General features: G+C 44.0%; 2 protein-coding genes across 5 annotated transcripts in view; both read right to left on the minus strand.

Moving 5' to 3' along the window:
* Positions 1–30: 30 nt before the first annotated feature.
* marveld2a (MARVEL domain containing 2a) lies at positions 31–8646 on the minus strand. 3 transcript variants are annotated; one of them, XM_086097585.1, is made up of 11 exons: positions 8518–8646; positions 7351–7400; positions 7155–7250; positions 6750–6975; positions 4769–5499; positions 3185–3405; positions 2326–2361; positions 2061–2221; positions 999–1170; positions 846–896; positions 31–781 (listed from the first exon to the last, which is right to left on the minus strand). In XM_086097585.1, the coding sequence occupies exons 4-11, from the start codon at positions 6956–6958 to the stop codon at positions 662–664; spliced, it is 1701 nt and encodes a 566-aa protein (XP_085953711.1). In that variant the 5' UTR covers positions 6959–6975; positions 7155–7250; positions 7351–7400; positions 8518–8646; the 3' UTR covers positions 31–661. The 3 variants fall into 3 exon arrangements, with proteins under 3 accessions (XP_085953711.1, XP_085953712.1, XP_085953710.1); XM_086097586.1 differs by lacking the exon at positions 7155–7250; XM_086097584.1 differs by lacking the exon at positions 7155–7250 and having other exon boundaries at positions 7313–7400.
* Positions 8647–10221: 1575 nt separating this feature from the next.
* The window catches only part of pi4kaa (phosphatidylinositol 4-kinase, catalytic, alpha a), a 29789-nt gene continuing 18168 nt past the window's right edge, over positions 10222–21842 (minus strand). For both annotated transcript variants that reach the window (XM_086096040.1, XM_086096039.1), the window contains exons 37-53: positions 20880–21035; positions 19847–20126; positions 19121–19208; positions 18842–19009; positions 18691–18744; positions 17318–17438; positions 17108–17237; positions 16949–17019; positions 16063–16135; positions 14994–15174; positions 14794–14898; positions 14100–14225; positions 13895–14015; positions 12758–12917; positions 12593–12682; positions 12348–12431; positions 10222–11536 (exon numbers count right to left, since the gene is read on the minus strand). In XM_086096040.1, coding sequence (XP_085952166.1) covers positions 11485–11536; positions 12348–12431; positions 12593–12682; positions 12758–12917; positions 13895–14015; positions 14100–14225; positions 14794–14898; positions 14994–15174; positions 16063–16135; positions 16949–17019; positions 17108–17237; positions 17318–17438; positions 18691–18744; positions 18842–19009; positions 19121–19208; positions 19847–20126; positions 20880–21035 — 2060 coding nt within the window. In that variant the 3' untranslated portion in view covers positions 10222–11484. The remainder of the gene's footprint in view (positions 11537–12347; positions 12432–12592; positions 12683–12757; positions 12918–13894; positions 14016–14099; positions 14226–14793; positions 14899–14993; positions 15175–16062; positions 16136–16948; positions 17020–17107; positions 17238–17317; positions 17439–18690; positions 18745–18841; positions 19010–19120; positions 19209–19846; positions 20127–20879; positions 21036–21842) is intronic.

The raw sequence follows: 21842 nt of genomic DNA on the forward strand, positions 1-21842 counted from the left end.
TGGTTTTGTGAAGACAGGCTGGAGACGACGAACAGTTCTTCCAAAGCTTTTATTTCTACAGAATATTCCGGGCACAAATTACAGTTACAGACAACGGCGAAGTTACAGAGAACTTACAACATTCTTCTACTATCTTGACGGGCGGTACGACAAAGTTTCCAGTAAACAGTTCAACAAAGTTGACCGCACGTACGCCATAACGTTCACGGACGCCATCCGGACACAGAACAAAGCTCATTTGAGGAATAGCGGAAGTTGTACAGTCATGACTAAATCCGGGCAGAAGACGCACTTCGAGACTCACGTCATCACGTATAAAAACAAAAAAGAAGAAAACTGAGCTTCATATGCAGGACAGAAAAGAATCAAATCATCACATTTGTGGAGCTCATGTTAAAAAAATCACTTTAGAAGTCATGTAAAATATTTCCATAAAAATGTCAACTGGTTTTCATCCCATCATCCGGCGGAGGATCAACGAGTGCGATGAGCACGTTGCCAAGAAGCGAAGGCGTCGTCGCCAGATGTTCTCAAGGCGGGGACGCAGTCGCGAGCGCATCAACATGAAGTTAGCGTGTCCGATGCGTGTGCGTGAAATGGTCGAACAAAACGGAGCGACGGAACGTCTGCCGCTCGGCCCCGCCGGACGCCGGCAAAGGTTTTAGTCGTAGCCGTCGTTCCACTCCATGACTTTGTCGTACTCCTGAATCTTCTGCTTGATGTGCGACAGCTTGCTCTTCAGGTAGTCGCAGCGCTCCTTCTTCTCCAGGAACGTCGGGTCCTGCCCCGCCGCAACAAAGGCGTCAGAGACCCGCGAGAGCCGGCGCGCGCAAACACACACTCACGTTTCTCTTCCTCTGGAAGTCCTGAAGGATCCTGCCGATGCGATCCGCTTCCTGTCCAAAAAAGACCAGAGCAAAGAAAACGGCGGCGTCACGCGACGGGGGGGGGCAAACGGGAAGCGGAAGGACGCGGCGGCGCCGGGCCGGCCGGCTCACCATCTGGCTGCCGGGCTGCTGCGGGAGGCTGCGCATCAAGCCGTCCATCTCGTCGAACTTCCTGCACGCCGCCTGCACGTCGGCGTGCAGCTCTTTGTACTCGGCGTACTGGTCGTTGAAGACGGCGCGGTACTGGTCGCGCTCCTCGTCCGCGCGGATGGTCGGGTACTTCCTGTTGGCGGAGGGACGCGCGTCCTGCTTAGGGTTAGCGCTGTCACCGCGGCTCGCCAATAAATAGCATTCATGCATCCAGATTTTGAAAATGTGAAAGGGAATTATTAATTATTATTATTATTATTATGATGATATTCTGTTCCATCCAGATGTTATTGCGAGTTGCGGGCAACAACTATGAAATGAAGCACAAATTATGAATGTGAAGTGATTTAGAATCAGTTTTCATTATTGTTGGCTGAATTTTGCACAGGAATTATTTTTGAATAAATGAAACGGAAAAAAAAGAAAGTTTGCTCTTTTTTTTAAAAAAAAAGATTCAAGTCAATTAAAATCGTAATCTTCCTGAATGATTCGATTTTTTTGGTTTGATTCGTGTCGCCCAACCCAAATATCAAATATTTTCAATGGACTAATCGACCAATCAGATGAAAGTTAATTATGCGTGAAAGTGTATTACAAAAGCATTTGTTTCCCGTTTCCTGTGATTGGCTGCCTTCTAAAATGATGATTATTTTATTTTCATGATGTACGTCTAATTTTATTGGCAAGCAGTTGAGGGTGTACCCCCGCCTACTGCCCGATTCCAGCTGGGATAGGCTCCAGCACCCCGCGACCCTTGTGAGGGCAAGCGGTTAAGAAAATGGATGGATGGATATCATTTTATTATTATTATTATTATTATTTTGTTATATATGTATTTTGTTATATATTTTTTATTTTGATGAAACAGATGATGAACGACTCCAGAAATCAGATATGTTGAAATGATACGATTTGGACAATTTTTCATAAAAAAACCCGTCTCCAAACAATGACTCGATGACTTCAATAGTTATCGAGTCATTTGATGTTCGAGACTTGAAAATGAAAATGCGTCCGTCTCACGCGATGTAGTCCGGCACGATGACGGGCTTGGGGATGTGTCCGGACGGTATGGCCCCCTGCAGGATCTTGGGGGCCACCGCGATGGGCGCGTCCGGGACGGACGCCAGCGACGACTCCTGTCGGGGGTTTTTGGCGCCCCCCGGAGCGCCGGCGGGGACCAGCTGGCGAACAAAAGAAATGGGTCACATTCAACTGGCCGGCCGAACCCCGGTTGGCTTCTCGGCGGCAGGCGGAGGGTTGGGGGGGGGGGGGGGGTCACGCTCACCGGCGACTGCGCCGCTACAAACTCGGACTGCTGCATCTGAAAGAAAAAAAACAACACCTGAAAATGTTAACTGCTTCAATGCGGCCTCACAATCAAGAATATTGCAGAGAACCAAAGTTAGGCTAAGCTAAGGTCACCAAAATGGCCGCAACAACAGGTTACGAGGTCATCGTGTTACGGTTTGAAAGGAGCCATTCAGTCCTGGATTAGGGTTTCAAATCCAGTTCTAGGGTTGCAAATTAGGGTTTGGGTTTTCAATTTGGGCTTCAAACTTTGGGTTCAAGCAAAAACTAGCAATTCAAATGATGCTTTCAAAGTAGGAGTCATGATTCGAAGCTGCCGTTTAAAAAAACAAGTTGGGCTTTGAAATGAGTTTCAAGTACGAGTTGGAGCTTCGAATCGGGGTTTGAGTTGAAGGTTTCAATTCAGGGTTGAAATGTTGCTTTCAAACCAAAGTCAGGCTTTCAAATGAAGCGAGCAAGACATTTTTCATTTCAAAAAAGTTGGGCTTTGAAATGATAGTTAGGGCTTCGAATGCGGGTTCGAAGCAAGGCTTTCAATCTGGCTTTACTGCATCAAATTTGGGCGAGAAGCCATCTTTCGGCTTTCAAACTATTTTGTGGTTTCAAGCCTGGTTGAAGGTTTCAAGTTTCAGTTTCAAGCAAGGATCACACATTTTCAAAGTAGAGTTTCAAATAAGGTTAGGGTTTCAAATGAGGGTTTCAAACTTGGGTTCGAATTTCAAATGAGGCATTCAAGCAAAAGTTCAGATTTTAGATTTTGGTCTCGAGCCTGGCTTAAGGTTTCAAGTTGGGGTTTCAAGCGCGAGTCGGGGTTTGAAGGCGGCCGGCGCCGGGACCTCGTGCAGGTTGCTCTGGCGGTATCGGCGCGCGGCTTCGTGGCGCCACAGCTTGAGGCTGACGCCCGCGCCGATCAGGTAGATGAGCATGTTGAGGAAGAGGAAGATGATGGCGGCCGTCTGCCCCGCCTCCGTCCTGCAGAAGCCGCCGCCCAAGCCGCTGGTGAACACCGGGAAGGAGCACAGGCCGCCGCGCGTGGTGTCGCGCACGTACACGATGCCTGAATGGGGGGGGGGGGGGGGGGCAGACGACAAATGCCGTGTCGCATTGAAAAAATAAAAACATCTTAGCAAGAGAAGACAAATTATGCGTGGGACTTTTGTTGGATGTTCTGTTTGCATGTTTATTTTGTAACCGTAATGATTTGAATCAAATCAACAACATTCGGGCAAAAAAAGTCACATTAGAATTTTTAATAAAAACGAAACATGACTGCTAAATATCTGCTTCGGAAAAGTGATCTGCAGAATGCAAGTCATAAATGAACTTGTAAAAAATGGCGACATGCTGAAAGTTGACAAAATTGGACGGCTTCATCCGATTTGACTTCCCGGGTCAATTTGACCCGACTGCCATTTCATTATTCCCCATTTCATGAATAATTGTACTTATTATACGACTTAAACGACAAATATTTTGCAGCGGCACAATTTGACCCACGACATAACATGACGCCAAGTCAAGAGCTTTGTAGCGTGTCAGCGCTAACAACTAGCGTTAGCTAATTCTACATTTGTATCGAACCCACTTGAAACATCGGATTCGTCGGCCTTCGCGTTCCCGGCTCAATTTGGCCGTCATCTAAAGAGTGTGAGAAGCAGGAAAACAAAACAGATACTTAAGACCGATTCCTACTTTATGAAGCGAGAAATCTTACAACGGGTCAATATGACCCGCAACAAAACAGGAGGGGCTTCTTGCACTCTGGCACTGAGTCAAGAGCTTTGTCGTGTTTCACAACCAACAATGAGCGGCACCTAATTATGCATTGGGATCTATTTAACCCACTTCACCATTTGGGTTCCCGGGTCAATTTGACCCGTTATCCAAAAAGGCTGATTGTAATTGGGATTTTTATTCTCCTCACTTTTTTGCGGAGAAAACAAAACGTCCAATTGACTTGCTCATTCATTTTCAACGGGACTGACACGGAACTTTTTCCAAGTCCCGCTAACTAGAAGGTCGCAGGTTCGAATCCCACCGCACATTGCAAATACATTCATGGCAATTATGCTAAGGGCTGTGCTTGTATACCAACTGACGAGCATAGTCGCTCTTTTCACACACTTGCTTCAAAAATTCTCACCACCCGGGTTCAAGTGTTCTTCATTGATCTTCCAACTACTTTTACTTTGTCATTTTCACCTCATTTATCTTCCAAGTGCCTTCATAAGCATTTAGCTTAGCATTCAGCTTTCAGCATTGCCGCGCAATTTCTGCACAAATTGCAAGCTTAAATAAAAATCGAATGAATTCCCCTCAGCCTGAAAAAAATCCCCCACGGGTGGGAGCAGTTGGGGAAAGAATTTTTGTCGTGATTGTTGGTGTGTGCGTATTATTATTATTTTTTGCGAGCGTCCTACCTGCGGCCATGTAGAACAGAGCGAGCGCCAGGTTGATGACAAACTCTGTGAGCGGCCACCAGGGGGAGTCCAGCAGGATGGTGCGGTAGTACATGGTCATGCCCAGCACCAGCACGATGACGGTCACCAGCCAGGCCAGGCCGGCCACCACCAGCACAAAGGGCGTCATGGGACCCGTGTAGGCGACGCCGCCCGAGCCGCCGCCGGCGCCGCCGAGGAAACCGCCGCCGAAGGCGCCGCCCGGCGCCGAGTAGCCGAACGCGTTGAACCACTGGTTGTCCTTGTGGATGTAGGCGCAGACGCAGGCGAAGACGGCGGCACCCAGCAGCAGCTCCACGCAGCCCAGAATCCTCAGAAGCCCCGCCCACGACTTCATGTAGGCGTAGCGCTGTTGGTACTCCTCCACGCGCTCGCTGTAAGTCAGCGCCGTGCGGTACGTGCGGTCCGACGCCGACTCGCCCAGCTCCAGCAGCTCCTTGGCCGAGTTGTAACTGCTGTAGGACCCGGGGACGGACGGCGTGCGGGGGGGCGAGCAACGCACGCCCTCGCTTGTGCTGTTGTTGTTGTTACATGACGGCGCGGAGGGCTCGGGCCACGCCCCCTTTTTGCTGCTGCGATCGCTGGCCCGGAAGAAGTTCTTCCACGAGTCGGGGATGAAGCGGTGCACCGGTTTGATGTCTAGGGCCGGGTCCAGTTCCGGGTCCTGCTCGGTGGCGGCGCCCTCGCTGCGGCTGCAAACGGCGAGTTCAAACAATGAAGTCGCGATTGCCGTCACTATCCATTATTTTTAGAATACATTAATGATCAATTATTCAATCGACTCATCGGAATCATTTTAATTTTGCACAAAAAGCATTTATTCCCTAATTATTAATTAATTAACCAGTGATTGGTGTTGATTTCATACTTCATATTCGTATAACGATTGTAAAAATTGATGTTGTGGTGTTACCGGTTCCGGTATTGTTTCAATACAGTCAAATTATTGATTGATTTTGATTAAACACAGACAACAATCAGTCTTCTTTCGTGAAGGACGACAGAAATCAACAATTACTGCCGATATGCTGAAATCAGAGGATTTGGACAATTTTAGATGGAAAATGTGTCCAAACGATTACTCGATTATTATAATAGTTGTCGATTAATTTGGTGATCGATTGCTTGTCGATTAATCGATTAACTTTGACAGCTCTAATTGACACAAATCATGTTTTCTTTACTCAAAGCTAGCGAATATTTTTAGCATAAATGATTCCATCGACTAATCGGATGAAAATTTACTTATTTAAGGCAACAACATAAATGTGAGGTGCAGGTATTACTTTTGCCCACCTGGGGTCGCCATCTTCATATTTCGAAGGCTGCACCTATTGAATATTTTTGGTATTTAGTATTCTACCAAATTCTATCGATTAATTGGACAATAATTGATTTTACATTATTAAACATAATGTAGTGCATGTAAGTAAGATTTATTTTAGAATCAAATATTCGGATAAAAATAGATCATGCAGGTACTACTTTTGTTCAGTTGCGGTCGTCTTCCTCGTGTCCCAAACTGTAACACCTGTAACTTTGAGTGTGTTTGGCTTTTAAAGGCGGGGCCTAGCCTGGTGAGTGACATGGGTGTCAGCAAATGCGAGCGACGATTTTACTGCATGTTTGAATCAATGACGTACAATAACGGGAAAGCCAAATATATTTGGGTTCACTTAACGCGTGTCGACTTCTTGCCATTAGAAACTGCGGAATTTGGGGAAAAAATTTTTTTTACGTGAATTAACCCAGAATGGCGGGTAATTTCATGGAAAGCATAAATTAAAACTGGTTTAGTATTTCCTCATTTCACTCAAAATGTTACTCGAAATTTGGCTCGCATCACAAAGCTTAAACAAACAAGTAAAATAAATTTGAAAGAAAAAAAACCCCACCAAAATAATCAATTAACCATAAAACTTTTAGAATTTGTCGGGCGTACCCGTCGCTGTTGTAGTCGGGTCCGATGGGAGGCTGGTCGGGCAGAGGCGGCGGCGGGAACGGGTCGGCGCTGAGGGCGAAGTAGGGCGCCGACTGGGCGCTCAGCGGGTGCGGCTCGTCCCGGGGCAACGTGCCCGGCGGGACCTGGTCGTAGTGCGGCGCCTGGCGGACATGCTCAGTGCGGCCCAGGTACTCGTCACCATTGAACATCAGGATGCTGGGGGGCCCTGACGCACACGCACACACGCACGCAAAGAGTTAGCGACGTTAGCAAGAAATCGGGAAATTCAAATGTAGCGCGACCATCGACACCAAATGTTTCCATTTTTTTCCCGGCATTGGCAAAGCGAAAAGTCACCACAGAAGAGAAAGCCTCAGAACGCAGGAGCGAGAAACCAGAAGTTACCCAGAATCCTTCATGCTAGCCGCGTCCACAGTGCGTCTCCCGGCCAGCAGGCGGCGGGCGCGGAGAGACACTGCGGTCAGCCAATCAGAACACCCGCTGATGATGATGAGGAGGAGGAGGAGGAGGAGTTTCAAAAAATTGGAAATGGTGTTCAATACCTCGCTGACACGCAGTCACTCGTCTCGTCAGCACTTACATTGACCACCTGCCGCAAGCCGAGCTCGTTCGAGTGACGCCGATTATCACCTGGACACAAACAGCAGCAGCAGCAATCAGCACTTCCTGGCGCGTCCTGATTGGCTCTCCGGGCAAACCACACATATGAGCTAATACCGGGGATAGCAGTTTCTTAGCGGGATAATGAAGACGTAAAATGACAATAATTAAAATAAGGACGAGGAAGCCAAACAATATGTTAGCGAGAGCGAGGGATTATTTTATATATTTTTTTACAACATTGTCGAGGCTTGCAAACGCATCATTTTAAAAAATAATGACTACAATTTTTCAGTAGGATTGTCACTCGAGAATAAATATGTAAAATGTCAACGATTCCAATTCACAACTTTATTTAATATAGCACTAAAATCAAAACACACCACATGAAATAAAAAAAACAAAAAAAGTAAATAATAAATACAAACAAGTGGTACAGAGACCAACATACAGATACTTTTTTTTTTTTTTAAGACAACGAGGAAGCCAAAATGATGAGTTCAATTTACCAAATGTATTCAAATATTTTCGCGAGTGAGGGACTGAAAGGATCAGCGATTTATTTCTCAACGTTTTGGAAGCGCTGCAACATCAATGATGACGTAACTTACGTTCCCAAATCACGTATCAGGATTGTAACTCGTGAATAAAGAAGTCAAATTGCAACCATTTAAACACACACAACAAGGAAGCCGAAACTATATCATGAATAAAATCCAACTCCAGAATATGAGCGAGGCTCAACATTTTTACGACAATCTTGGGGTTCGCGAACGCATCATTTTTTTTAAACGTCGTTTGGGACGAAAAGTGTTGACTTTCGAGACTCGAAAATGTACATTTATACTGTAACAAATTGTTACATTGTGTTCCAGTAACTTGCGTGAGATGTTTACACTCGACAGAAACAAACTAAGTAGAAAAACACAAGTTGTGTGAGAACTTTCCCACGCGCAAACATTGTTGAACCCAAAAGTAAAAACACTTTAATGGTGAACTCGTCCGCTTCGTGTCCCGTTTGACCGGTTTGCTCGGCGCGAGGTGCACTTCCTGGCTAGCTAGCTGGCTTCACCTTCGTCAAGTTAACTTTCCATTTTCGCCCGATACCGAACCGAAGCTCATCGGAACCGGTCAAAAGTTCGCCTACCGTCTTGTCTTCTTGTCTCTTTTTTTTCTCCTCCTGTTGCTCTTCTTCATGACAGAAAGTTTCCGGTGCGACACCGTAGAGCTGTTCACCCCCCCACCACACCACGTGACCACCTGCCCATCCCTGTGACGTCACCGCACCGCGCCGCAGTGTACCTGTCTCATATACCGGAAGTACCCGTAAGTCAAATGGACACTTTGGGAAGTGGTGGGAAGTAAATACAAATAAAATGGACTTAAGTAGTTTCTTACACATTTGAACACAAATAACTGACAGCCTAATTGACTCAGCCATTTTCAGCAGTTAAAAAGTTTCGATTTGGTTTATAATCGATGGTAACGTCATTATTTTCCGTGTACAATTCATAAAAACATATTTTGTCACTTGCTGTCGACTGAAAATGACTTCCCGGGTGCTGAGGAAACGTGCAACGACCAATCACGGCTCACCTGTTTTCTGGCTTTGGTCATGTGATGTTGGCCGTTACCAATTTCCTTCAAGTGCCAAACTGTGCGTTTATTTATTTTTTATTAATTGTACATTAAACATTAGGAATATTATTTATATGTATGTATAGATATATTACGTATAGACAAAATATTATCTTCTTACAGCTAAAAATGGCAAAATGAGTCAAGAATCCTTAAGTAAATAAGGAGGTGGTAGAAATACTCAAGACTAAAAGTAAACGTATTGACTTGTAAATGTTGTTACAAGTGAAAAATATGTTTTAGTTAGGAACAAGCCACCAACAACTTGACGAAGCAATCAAGGGCTGTTTATAAGAAGCTAACGTTCTCATTGTGCTAAAAGCTAGCGCCGGTAGAGATGAAATTGCGTTATGCCCGCAACATTTCCTCACCAAGCCACCAAATGACAAATCATAAATACCCATCACCAACTGCGAAGCTATTATGGAAAGCTAATGTTGCTGCGTTGTTAGCTAACGCAGCTTTGTTGACCTTTCGGGCTTCAGCTTGTGCGTGAATGAAAGTGATTATTTTGCTCTGAATTTCACTCTGCCTTGCTACTAAGTCATTGGCTGAGAAACTCGCTGTGGTGGGGGCGGGGTTATGTAAATGAGCCATAGTGTGATGTCACAACAGGGCATGTGTCTGGAAGGTGCTGAGAGTCTTCTGCCCAGATTTAGTCATAACTGTTTAGATTTCCTCAGTAAAGCTTGGCGAGTGTTTGAATAATGTCTTCAGGTGACGGAATGTCTGCAGGGCTTCCTCTATTCCCACACCAACGGGCCATTTGTCTGGGGTTCAAGCAAATGTGTTAATATGATTTCTTTGTAAATTTTATCTTATGCTAGGTGACGTCAGGTCTGAGAGCTACTATATTTCCACATCAAAAGGCCATCTGTCAATGTGTATTGAATGCTGTAAAAGTCTGTCTTGGCTGGGGGGGGAGAAAAGGGGGGGGGGGGGGGTTTGGTGGCACCGCCCTTCGAGATAGTATAAGAATATTGTAAATTCAGCGATCTTGACACTTGCGAGAGGACTGCAGCCAATTGTCTGTAAACTTGCTTGTGTCCGGAATATTCTGTAGAAATAAATCCTTCGAAGGAACTGTTCACCGATCTCCAGTCTGTATTCAGAAAATCAACATTCTCTCTACCCGGAACAAAACGAACACGCGGAAAGCAAAGAGTGTCATTCCAACAAAGGGTTCTGTAGAATAATGAAAGAAGCTTGTGGAAAGACTTCGATGTGGCTTTTTTTTAATATTGAAATCAGCACATGTTCTTGACAACAAACATTGGAGAAAAAAAAATTCTCGGATGAAATTTACGGACATAAACGTTGACAAGCCACGGCGGATGCGTTTGTCAATTGGGAAATCTGCGTAGGTGTAAACAAATTGCATGTTGAAGCAGCGCGTGGGGGTTGACAGATGTGAGGGACGTCACGTCACCAAAGCACAAACAAGATTCACAACAAAACCGGCAAGCTCGAACCAGCACGTGGATATTTTTTTGCATATCGAGGGTCGCTCGCCTCAAGTAAAACATGGCTTTTCTTTTCTTTATTTGTTTTAAGCTCTGAAAAGTCGTCACACGACACACGTTGAAGGAACGTTTCCAAAGTGGTCCAACGCGCGCACGCTACGCTTGTTAGCCGTGACGCTACGTTTGCGACAAAGTGGGCCAAAAGAAAAGTTAGACCAGTGATTCCCAACCATTTTGTATCTTATTAAATACAATATAAACAAGATACACACACACACGTTATCTAATTTGACTTAATTGGTCTGAAAATGATGACTTACCTGAAATAAATAATGTCGAGCGGTACTTTTATTGTATAGCACTTAAAAGCTAAATACGACTGAACTGTACTAAAAACCGCACGGCTGTGGATTATAAAAACGTTCATTTTTGTAGTCCTTTAATGTTTTCATATCAGTTTGAAATGATAATTAGTGTTTTGGGATAGTTTGTGGCATGAACTATTAATCTAAGTCATTATTACCATTTTTAGGGGGGTGAATTTTCCCCCCCTCAATATTATTAATAAATAATCATTTTTTAAAAAAAAGGGTGACTAAAACTTGAGATTTTCTAATGTACAATATGCGTCTTGGCTCAAAACGGTTGGAAGTCACGGGGCTAAGCACACATAGGTAAAAAAAAAGTCAACAAAAACAAGTCCAACTTTCCCAGAATGCACTAGGGCCGCTCCGGAATGTCACACATATCAATGATGATTTGTCCTCGTGGCCTGATAAATAACACGCACACACAAATATTTGTTATGATGTAACGTACACGCTTCAAAACATTGAAAAACACTGCAGACGGTTTGGTGGTCATCTCTGAATACTACAAGAAATAAAGTGCACTGGAGTGATGATGATGATGATGATGATGATGATGATGATGATGATGATGGCAAACACTTAAAGGGTGATTTCAAATCGCTTGGAAATATTGAAAGGGTGCGATTGCTGCAGGACGCGTGCTCAGTACGGAATTTGGTTCTGGTAGTATTGCAGCATGTCGTACGTCTTGCTCCTGCACGGGGGAAGCAAAGCAACAGGAAATGGGTTCGAGCAAACCTTTTTGATTTTCAACAAAAAAAAAAGAAGATCAATACAAAATGATGTATTCAAAAAAGTTAAAAAGCTGGATGTGTAATAATCTTTTTTTAAATGTTAAAATGAGGTATTTACTATGTATAATTGTTCATTCCAATGAAATGACAATCAGTTAACCAATGATTTAATTGGCCAAATAAATGCAAAAAAACCCAAAAAACATTAAAATGATTAAATTCATTGTAATTAACCAATTTTAGGAAAATAGGCAAAATGCAACAAATATTAGAAATTGAATCATAGATGAAGTTATGGAAGTTATGTTTGTATGATAATATAGTATTTCCTTCTATTATTTATAATTAAAGTATTTAATAAAACAAATGTATTTTTATTTAATACTAAAAATAAATCGATTACCAATTGTTTCACGAGCTAAACTGATGCATAAATAAAAACTAATAGAAAAAAATAGTGTAACATTTAAATGACTCCATTTTAGGAGGGAAACTGGATTAATTTATGGAGTAAATATTATAAATTAATTTGTAGATTAGGTTAAAAAACATAAAACAATTATTCATTATTCTATTCTATTATTCATCTTTTAATTGATGCCATTTATTATTAATTGTAGCAATTAAAATATAAATAAATATAAATCAAAACAAAATAAATGGTTTCGTGTTAATTGAGAGCGATAAACACAATAAAAAAATGAACAAATCAATTCCAACTCTGCAATAATAATAATAATAACAAGGTGACGTGTTAGCATTAGCTCGTACCTGCTGCTGAGGAAGCAGCTTTGGATGACCTTGATGATGAACGCCGCCGCTTCTTTCTCGCTCATCTGAGGATTAAAGCGGCCTCTGATTGGGAGACAAAAACACAATATTGAGTTCAATTTCAATTTGTCACCGCTTACACAAACAACATGGCTGCCGGCGCAGAGGAGCTCGTTCGTCCCTTTGGATCTTTGAGCCACTTTTCGGACACGAGTTGCGAAAAATGTGACGTGACGGCGACTCACTTGAGGAGTTTGATGGTTTGTCCCCGGAAGCACGGCAGCCCCGTGTCCAGCATGAGCGTGACCAGGGACACCACGGCGTCCATGTAGGGACTGACGACGGGCACATGGCAAGGTCAAGACGAGCGTTGCGCCCCCGGCGAGGCGCCCGGCGAGCGTTTTTCCTACCGTACGGCCAGGTAGCCTCGCACGCACATCTCCATGAACCACTTGAAGGGCGTGGCCTCCATCTTGCCGCCCATGATCATCACCATTTCGTCCGTCAGCTTGATGTCGGGCTCCCAGCCCAGGTTGCCGCCCGGCGAGCTCTCGAACATGAAGCCGAAATCTGCCCGGAGAAGATAAAAAAATAAAGATCCATTCATGTGACGCGGTTTCGCGATTGCGTACGTGCTCTTGGTGTTGGTGTTTTATGGTCCTCCCTGTTTTAGGCGGTTCATCTTTTGCGGCCAAGCGCTACACACATTTTTGAGCACAATCTTTTGATCGTGTTTTTTTCTTCTTCCAGATAGTTAGCATGTTAGCATCAAATCAATTCTCTTGGGAAACAGTTTGCCAACGCAGGCAAAAATAAAAAAAATCCTTGTTCATGCGACTGAACTTTGCTCACTTCGCCATTTTCATGCAGCTTTTGTTGGTCGACCAAACGAGGAGGAGCCATTAAACATGTTCAAAATTGGCTCGCAACAAGAAAAAGCTATTAGAACTCGGGGCGAACGCTGAGCAAACGCTTAGCGACCTTGAACGAACCCTGACGAGAAATTCGCTAGCTTTGCAAACGTTCGCTCTCTTAGCTTGCTATATACGTTAGCATAGCAACTGTTAGCATCTTAGCAACAGGTGTTCAAAATTTGCCTGCGACAAGAAAAGCCATTACAACTCTAGCTGAACGTTTAGCAACCATGAACGAACCATGCCGAGAAATTCGCTAGCTTTGCAAATGTTCGCTCCCTTAGCTTGCTATACGTTAGCATAGCAACTGTTAGCATCTTAGCAACAGGTGTTCAAAATTTACTCGCGACAAGAAAAGCCATTACAACTCTAGCGGAACGTTTAGCAACCATGCCGAGAAATTCGCTAGCTTTGCAAACGTTGGCCCCCTCAGCTTGCTATCTTGCTGTACGTTAGCGTAGCAGCTGTTAGCATGGCAAGTCTTCCCATTTGGTCACGACCCAAGTCGAATCCAGTTCCAACCGGCCAGGCCGGCTGCTTTTTTCCACGTCGCTTCCCCATTTCCAAAATGTGTAATTGTTGTTCTTATCCACCCACGTGCATGATAACGAAAAGAATAATGATCGCATTCACCGATGTGGATGAGGTGCCCTTTGCTGTCCAGCATGATGTTGCCGTTGTGTCTGTCTTTAATCTGCAGCAGGAAAAGCAGCAGGCTGTACGCCGCCATGCTGCGGATGAAGTTGTAGCGAGCCTGAGCAGGAAGAGCCAAGACGCAAATCAGACGCGGCGGAAGGAAGATGGCGCGGAAGGCGTGAAAGCGAGCCAAGGGCGCCACCTTCTGGAAGGCCAGCGTGGATTCGTCGCCGTACTGGTTCCGGAAGTAGTCGTACATGCCGAAGTCGGTCTGCCGGCCCAGCTGGTCTCGGGACTTGCAGTCCGGGATGCACTCGATCACGCCGCACTGCGGAAGAGCGAGCGAGCGCACAGAAGCGTCAAGCGGTCGCCACAAAGCGGCCAAAAAGGAACCGCAACTCGTGCCTCGGAAAAGAAATACAAATGTTTGGTATTCACAAAACACTTCAAAAACATTTGATTTTTTTTTAAAAACATAAATATAATAATAAATAAAAAATCCTCCAGAAAACAAAACAAAAACAATAACAAATAAAATAAATAATATAATAATAAATAACAAATACAATTTAAAAATGTCCCTAATTGTTTGGGGGGGAAATGTGTAACAAAAAAACAATAATAAATAAATAATAACAATAAAATAAAAAAAATTATATAGTAATAATAATAAAAAATATAACAAATGAAAAAAGTCCTTCATTTTTCTTTTTTTGAAAATGTGCAGTAAAAACAATTCTACAATAAAAAATAAAATAATACTAAAAATAAAAGCCGTTTAAAAAATTTTTTTTTGGGGGTGTGGGGTGCGCAATTAGTGGATTCGAAATAAAAGTCGTCGGTGACAGCACGAGCGTGTCGCCGGCGCGGAGGCCGGAAGTGCGAGTGCGACTCACCCCGGGCGCGGTGGCCACCACCCGGTAAGGGAAGACGAAAAGGTCCAAGCCCACCAGCTGGAAGATGTTCTTGAAGAGTCCAATGATCTGCAGCGCCAGCATGTCCTGCACGCCAACACGGCAACACGCCAAGCCGGCAAATCAAGCCCACTTGTCGGCAAACGATCGCCAGCCAATCGGAGATGGCGTTTTTGGCTGACCTGCCGACAGTCGTCGCCCACTTTGAAGATGGCCGCCTGCCAGCAGACTCGCCGCGCGCCGTCCGGGTTGTCCTCGTCCTCGTCCAGCGAGTCCGACGGGCAGCGGAGGCCCTCGCGCTCCAGCTCGCTCACGCCGCAGCGCTTCACCTTGAACTTGGCCAGGTAGGGAGCCTTGGCGGCGCTGCGGCGGGCACGGGGAGGGTGGAGACAGTTGGCGCAAAGGCACTACTTTTGTCTTAACGCGGCTCCTCAACTCACTTCAGTTTCGCCCTTTGGCTCCAAGATGCCACAAAATGATGGCAAAGCACTACTTTTGTCTAAGTGAAGTTCCTCAACTCGCTTCATCGTAGTTCTAATGGCACCAAAGGACAGCTTTTGTCCCTTCGCACCAAGATGCCACTAGATGGCACCAACGCACATTTTCATTCCATTTGGCTTTCTTGCTTTGTTTTTTTTTTAAATTGGAGTCTGGAATGAATTTTGCCTAGCAACCGATGACTTTAACTCATCCACTCACAGCCATTTTCACTGAAGCAACCCCCTTCGCTGGATCTGGACTGATTTTGCAAGGCCCACAGAATATTGTGTTCTATGGCTATCAAAACATGCAACCTACCAAAAGAAAGATTCAAAGAAGAAAAAAAGTACATTTGTATGTCTTTCCGTTTTGCATCAATTAGAATATAGCTAAGTTTCCTCATTATTTACAAATCTGTTGAAAACAATGGGCTTGTTGCAACATGGCCCTGGTTGATCTCTTATACTCTGCTGCCACCCGCTGGCCGTTTTTGCAATAAGTAAACCAATTGGTTTAAGGAACTTCTTCAGGTCAGAGGACGCATCAAAGCCTTCCGTATGCTCCAGCATAAAAAACAAAACAAAAACGTATAAATACGTTTTTGGTACCATTGCAATATGTAAACTAGAGAGTTTTTTTGTATGTTTTTGGGAGCAATTAAGTTAATTTCATGCTGTTTTTTACATTTTGAATGCTCGCTATACTGATTTGAGCTCGCAGCAGACTATTTAACGATGACTTGATGACGTATTTTGTGAACGTCGCCGTTACCTCTGCATGGGCGTCCCCGACTTGTAGTCGATGTCCAGAACGATGGCCTCCGGGTTGCTGGGCAGATAACAGCCTAGCGCACAAACACGACACTTTTGCCATCGTCCTTGTTGTCAAACTAAATTTGAATATCAGGGGTGTCAAAAGGAATGCATTCATTTTGAGTTCATTTCAAGTTCCACTATTTTTTTTTTCAAGCGCCGATTAATGGCCGCCTCTTGATTGGAAAGTCTGCAGCAGACATGTTCACGGCAAAATTTTGCAGTAGTAAATTGAATTAGACGAAGTGCAATTTGTGCAGAAATTGCGTGGAAATGTTGAAAGCCGAATGCGAAGCGAAAAGCTTATGAAGGCACTTGAAAGATAAATTAATAAAAAGAAGACTTGAACCACATGAATTTTTGAAGCAAGCAAGCAAGGAACGAATGATATCCAATGGAAAAATTAAGAAAAAAAAATGCCTCCAGCATTCCCACAATAATAACGCATATCTTTGTGGAGGCGGGGTCAAGTTGAATTTTCATTTAAAAAAATGTTACCTTATGATAAAGATGCGCTCGCTCTGCTAATGCACTGAGCCGTCGTCTTACAAATGCAATGATGCCATCTCGTGGCAGAAAAATGACCTCAACACAAATCAATATCGCACTCGTTGTTTTTTTTACAGTACAGGACATCTTTTTAATTTGAACTCAATTTTAAAAAATGCAGCCGTATTTCTATTAGTTGAACATGTTTTTTTTTCCCACTTTTAGAGTATGAAAACGTGATTGAACATTTTGAACAGATATCAAATTTGCGCCGAATCATGAGTTGATTTGGATTCCAAATGGCCTGACACCCCTCAATAATCATAATCATAATCAAACGCGCCGGCGTTTGTTACCTGGCTGAACTTTGATCTCCGACAGAGCCGTCAGACAGCCTCGTTTGCGCTCCTCCCCCTTGGGAATCGGCCTAGAAGGTCCCCAACGCCGTTAGTGAGTACTTTTCCCTTCCTTGCATTAAGACGGTTTTGTTGTGTTGTTGCCGCGCGCCGGCTTACTTGATAATGGCCGACACGTTGGTGATCTTGTTGAAGAAGTCGAACTCTCGCTGGTAGAAATCTTTGGCCGGACCCGACAGCGAACCCGTGATCTCCTCCACCATTTGCTCCAGCAGCTCCCCGATGTCAGCTGACACGGCCGCCGGCCAATCAGACGAGGCTCACGTGAACGCGGCCGGCTTTTTTACTCTCTTTTATTTTGAAACTTACGATCCTTCTGGTGCGCCTCCTCGTCCATGAAGATGTTGGTCTTCATGTTCCAGATGAACTGGTGCGCCAGCAGCTGCGACTTCTGCGCCGCCCACAGGATGTACTCCCGCACGTAGCCCATCTGAAACGTGCAAAGTCGGCGCTCGTCACGAAATGGCTACGAGTGGAAATAAGGAAACAAGTAAAAAAAAAAAAAAAAAAAAATTCCATTCATCAATAAAATCAATTCTAATTTTGAGAGTTTCTCATATTTTATGTTGCTTATTTAAATGCTTGTGTCTGCAAATTCTGATCTAAAATAATACATTATAAAATAGAATGCACGAGACGCCATTTTTTTTTTAGCTGGGGTGTTTAAAGTGAGTTATCATGCATTTATAAGAACAGTTGTTAATAATAAAATATTTTTAAAAGGATTTTTGCACAAATTAAATCAAAATAAACGGCAACATAATATGCCATTTATTTTCCCATTTATTGGATGTGAGGTATTTAGTAGGGCTGGGCTTTAAAAAATTGAAGAATCGATATCGAATCGATTTTCCTTTTCGAGCGAGATATCGATTCATAAAACCATAAATTCATAAGAAAAGACATTTTAAAGGCCTTTTTTTTGTATCTTACTGTTTTCTTGAAATTTGCTGTTGACGTGAATTTAAAAGTATTTTCTCATATTTATGAAAGATCTGACTTATTGCACCTTTATGGCAATTCAGAATATTTGTCATTTATATTTAATGTTGGTGTATTTTTTTTTTATCATGTCCTTGTTATTTAAGAAGAATTCATGTTCCATAATTAATCAATATCGGATCGAACCAAGTGAATCGAATAGAATCGGAAAAAAACCCGTGAAATTGAATCTCGTGTGAAACAAAATCGAATCGATTGAGGAAATTTGAACCGATACCCAGCCCGAGTATTTAGACAAGTTTATCATTTTAATTTGTATATTTGAACTGTGTTAAAAAAACAACAAAAAATCTATTCTTGCAGTTCTTAGTTTCAATAAGATTTTCCAAATAATGAAAGTTCATCAAATTAATACTGACCACAATATGCAACTTTTGTGAGGAAACAAGGTGGTGTTATTTAAGGTGAGGCATTTATATTTATCAATGCTTTATGTTTTAAATTGCTTTTACCAGAAATATTGTTGTTTGTATCCCGAGCGGGGAAAAAAAGAAAAAAAGTAAGCATTTCTTTTGTCACAGTTCATAAACATTGGGACATGGATGCAATTTGCATCTTATTGAAAATAGATCGATTGATTCCATGAAAATCCATCCACGGCGTCCAGAGGCAAAAAAAAAAAGAAAATGGCGTCATCGTCCAAATACGTACGAATCTGACCGCATGCAACGACTGAATACCTTATCGTAGCGCAGCGCTTGAACAATCTGCGGGATGTAGAACAAGATGGCGTCCTGCAGAAAAATCAAAAGTGTCCCGTTGATGAGGAAGCGCTCGCCCTGGCTGGCGTGGACGCGGCGAAGCGCGCCGAAGCGCGGCGAAGCGACTGACCGGAGGGAAGGAACGCAGCACCTTGACGCCGTACTGCGCGGTGAGCGGGTGCGGCGGGTACATGCTGCTGAAGTAGGACAGGCCCGTCGGCGGGTCGGCCGGCGCCCAGCACAGGATGTGGCTCAGCTCCGGGGAGTCGGCGTCGATGGTGTGCCACGTGACCAGGAACTGCACCAACGCCGTTTCAAAACAAAACATTTGAAAACAATACAAAAAAGACGGCAATTCGGGAATAATCACAAGCGCTTGCGCCGGGACGGGAGTCGGAAATGGCGCGACCTTGACGGCTTCTGGCACGTCGCTCACGGCGCCGGGGTCCAAACGCACCAGCCGGGTCACCTCCGCCGTGATGGCGTCGTTCTTGAACCTGGCCAGGACGGCAGTTGTTGCATTCACTTCATATCGGTTGATGTCATTCAAAACTTCTCGAGCTGAGAATTATATAATTATTATATTGAAACAATTGGACGCATTTTGTTTGCTATACGTTTGTTGCATTAACCTTCGAAAAAAATTAAGTCATGAAAATCAATTACTGTAATTCATTAAAAAAAAATATATTTATCTCATGAAATAATTAGTAACCATTTATTTTGTGAATTTAAGTTTTGGTGAAAAAAATGACAGTAAAATAAAAAAATTATGAAACCACTCGACATTCATTATAAATAAAATAGTTGTTTTTTTTCTCTCACTACCGAATATTTTTAGAATCGATGAATCTGCCGATTATTGAATCGACTAATTCAACTCATTTTAATTTGGCATGAAAGTGAATTACAAAATGATTTAAAAAAGTGACGGGTTCGATCATAGTTTTCCAAAGCAAAAGTTGCAAATGACGAAACACGGACTCTAATTAGTGGGAAATAATGCTTGTCGGTATGCTGAAAAAAACGTCTCCGAGCGATGAGCGGATGATCGGAACCGCGGCGGGCTCGCTAAGGTACGACGCGCGTCTGACGTTCGCCATCGCTCCTCCCCCTCCCCCCCCCCTCGGCCAACCTGCTGGGCAGCTGCATGGCGAGGTAGGGCGCGATGTTCCAGGCCAGGTTGACGTTGTCCTTCCACTGCTTCTCCGTCAGGCTGATGTATTTGGACCTCCAGTTGGCGATGCTGGCCTCCAGCGACTGCTCGGTGGCGATGGCGAGCTCCTGCGCGCACAGCGGGTTGTACCACGTGCTCAGCCGCTCGATCTCGCTGGCCAGCAGCGCCAGCAGCAGCGTGCGGCGCTTCATGTAGTACTTGTGCAGCTGCGTCCCTCGGTTGCTCTTCTTGGACGCTCCTGCGGGACCAGTCGCCGCACGGCGCACTCGCGTTTTCAAATCAACAACAAATAAATCCCCCAAAAAAAATCCAACCGTGGATATCGAATCTTGTTTCCTTTCTGAACATGATATCCATTCATGAATCCGATATTTTTTTTATATATTCCACATCAATTAACAAGAAAATGGAATATTTGAAGGAAATCAAACCGAACTCTTGTGAATCGAAATTGAATCGATTGAAGGAATTTGAACCGATCGCCAGCCCGACCAAGAAACTACAAATATGGAATATTTGAAGGGAATCAAACTGAACTCTTGTGAATCGAAATCGAATCGATTGAAGGAATTTGAACCGATTGCCAGCCCGACCAAGAAACTACAAATATGGAATATTTGAAGGGAATCAAACTGAACTCTTGTGAATCGAAATCGAATCGATTGAAGGAATTTGAACCGATTGCCAGCCCGACCAAGAAACTACAAATATGGAATATTTGAAGGAAATCAAACTGAACTCTTGTGAATCGAAATCGAATCGATTGAAGGAATTTGAACCGATCGCCAGCCCGACCAAGAAACTACAAATATGGAATATTTGAAGGAAATCAAACTGAACTCTTGTGAATCGAAATGGAATCGATTGAAGGAATTTGAACCGATTGCCAGCCCGACGAAAAAACTACAAATATGGCTCTTTTTTTTAAAAACTATAACCGACGAATCGGCCGCCACGGTCTGGATTTTGTGTGTTTCGCATGAAAGCCTACCGGACTTCTTGGATGCGGTGGACATGCCGCTGGAAAGCGGGTACGTATTGATCCATCCTTGGCCGCTCTGCTGCGAACGCGCGCTGGAGTCCGCGTTGCTGCGCATGTCGGCGGCGTTCATCACCGACAAACTGTTGAGCGACGGGTCCTGGTTGTCTGGCCGCAATCGGACAAACGCACTTTTCAGGCAAACGCGAGCCACCGTGGGCACGTTGAGGTTTACATGCTGGCCCTGAATGCATCCCGGACACGCCTTCCGCAACCAAAGCAATCCTTTACAGACATTCAATTGAACGGCAATGGCCGGCGTCCCACAGGGCTCCGCTCTGGAGATCTTGAGGTTTAGTGAGCCGCCAAAAACCGTTCAATCCAGAGCTTGGCTTTTAAGACATGCCATTGAAAGAAACGTGGGGTCCCACAAGGCTCTGGTCCGGCCTTTCCGCTTTCTACGGTTTCCTCTCAACTGTACACTCGAAAAACAGCGAGGTTCAAAATAACCCAAATTGCAACAAAAAGGGGCCGACCCAAATGCTTGGGTTCATCATTGAAAACAAGATGTTGGGTTACAGAAATAACCCACAAAAATACCCCACAAAATTGGGTTGTTAGCAAAAATTAGTTTTTCGGTTTTGGTTGCCAAAATGACTCTAAAAAAAAGTTGGGTCAACAATAACCCAATTTGGGTCAAAACTGAACAACACTGCCCCAATTTAATGGATGTTTTGGGGTTGTTGTTGTTGTAGTAGTGATTCGCTCCATTTTGGACCCAACAGTTTTTAGAGTGCACACAAAGCCCCATCAATTGGGTTGTGGATTATTCAATTGACCCAAATTTATGGGTGAAACCAATAACCCCAAAAACTTGGGTCGGCCCCCTTTAGATCTAATTTAGGTTCTTTTTGACGCAGCTGTTTTTACAGTGAAAACCGGGTCAATTGAACAAATACTTGATGTTTTGTTTGC

This window comes from Leptonotus elevatus, chromosome 15, assembly GCF_054856555.1.
Source record: "Leptonotus elevatus isolate MCC_2025b chromosome 15, RoL_Lele_1.0, whole genome shotgun sequence".
Taxonomy (NCBI): Eukaryota; Metazoa; Chordata; class Actinopteri; order Syngnathiformes; family Syngnathidae; genus Leptonotus; species Leptonotus elevatus.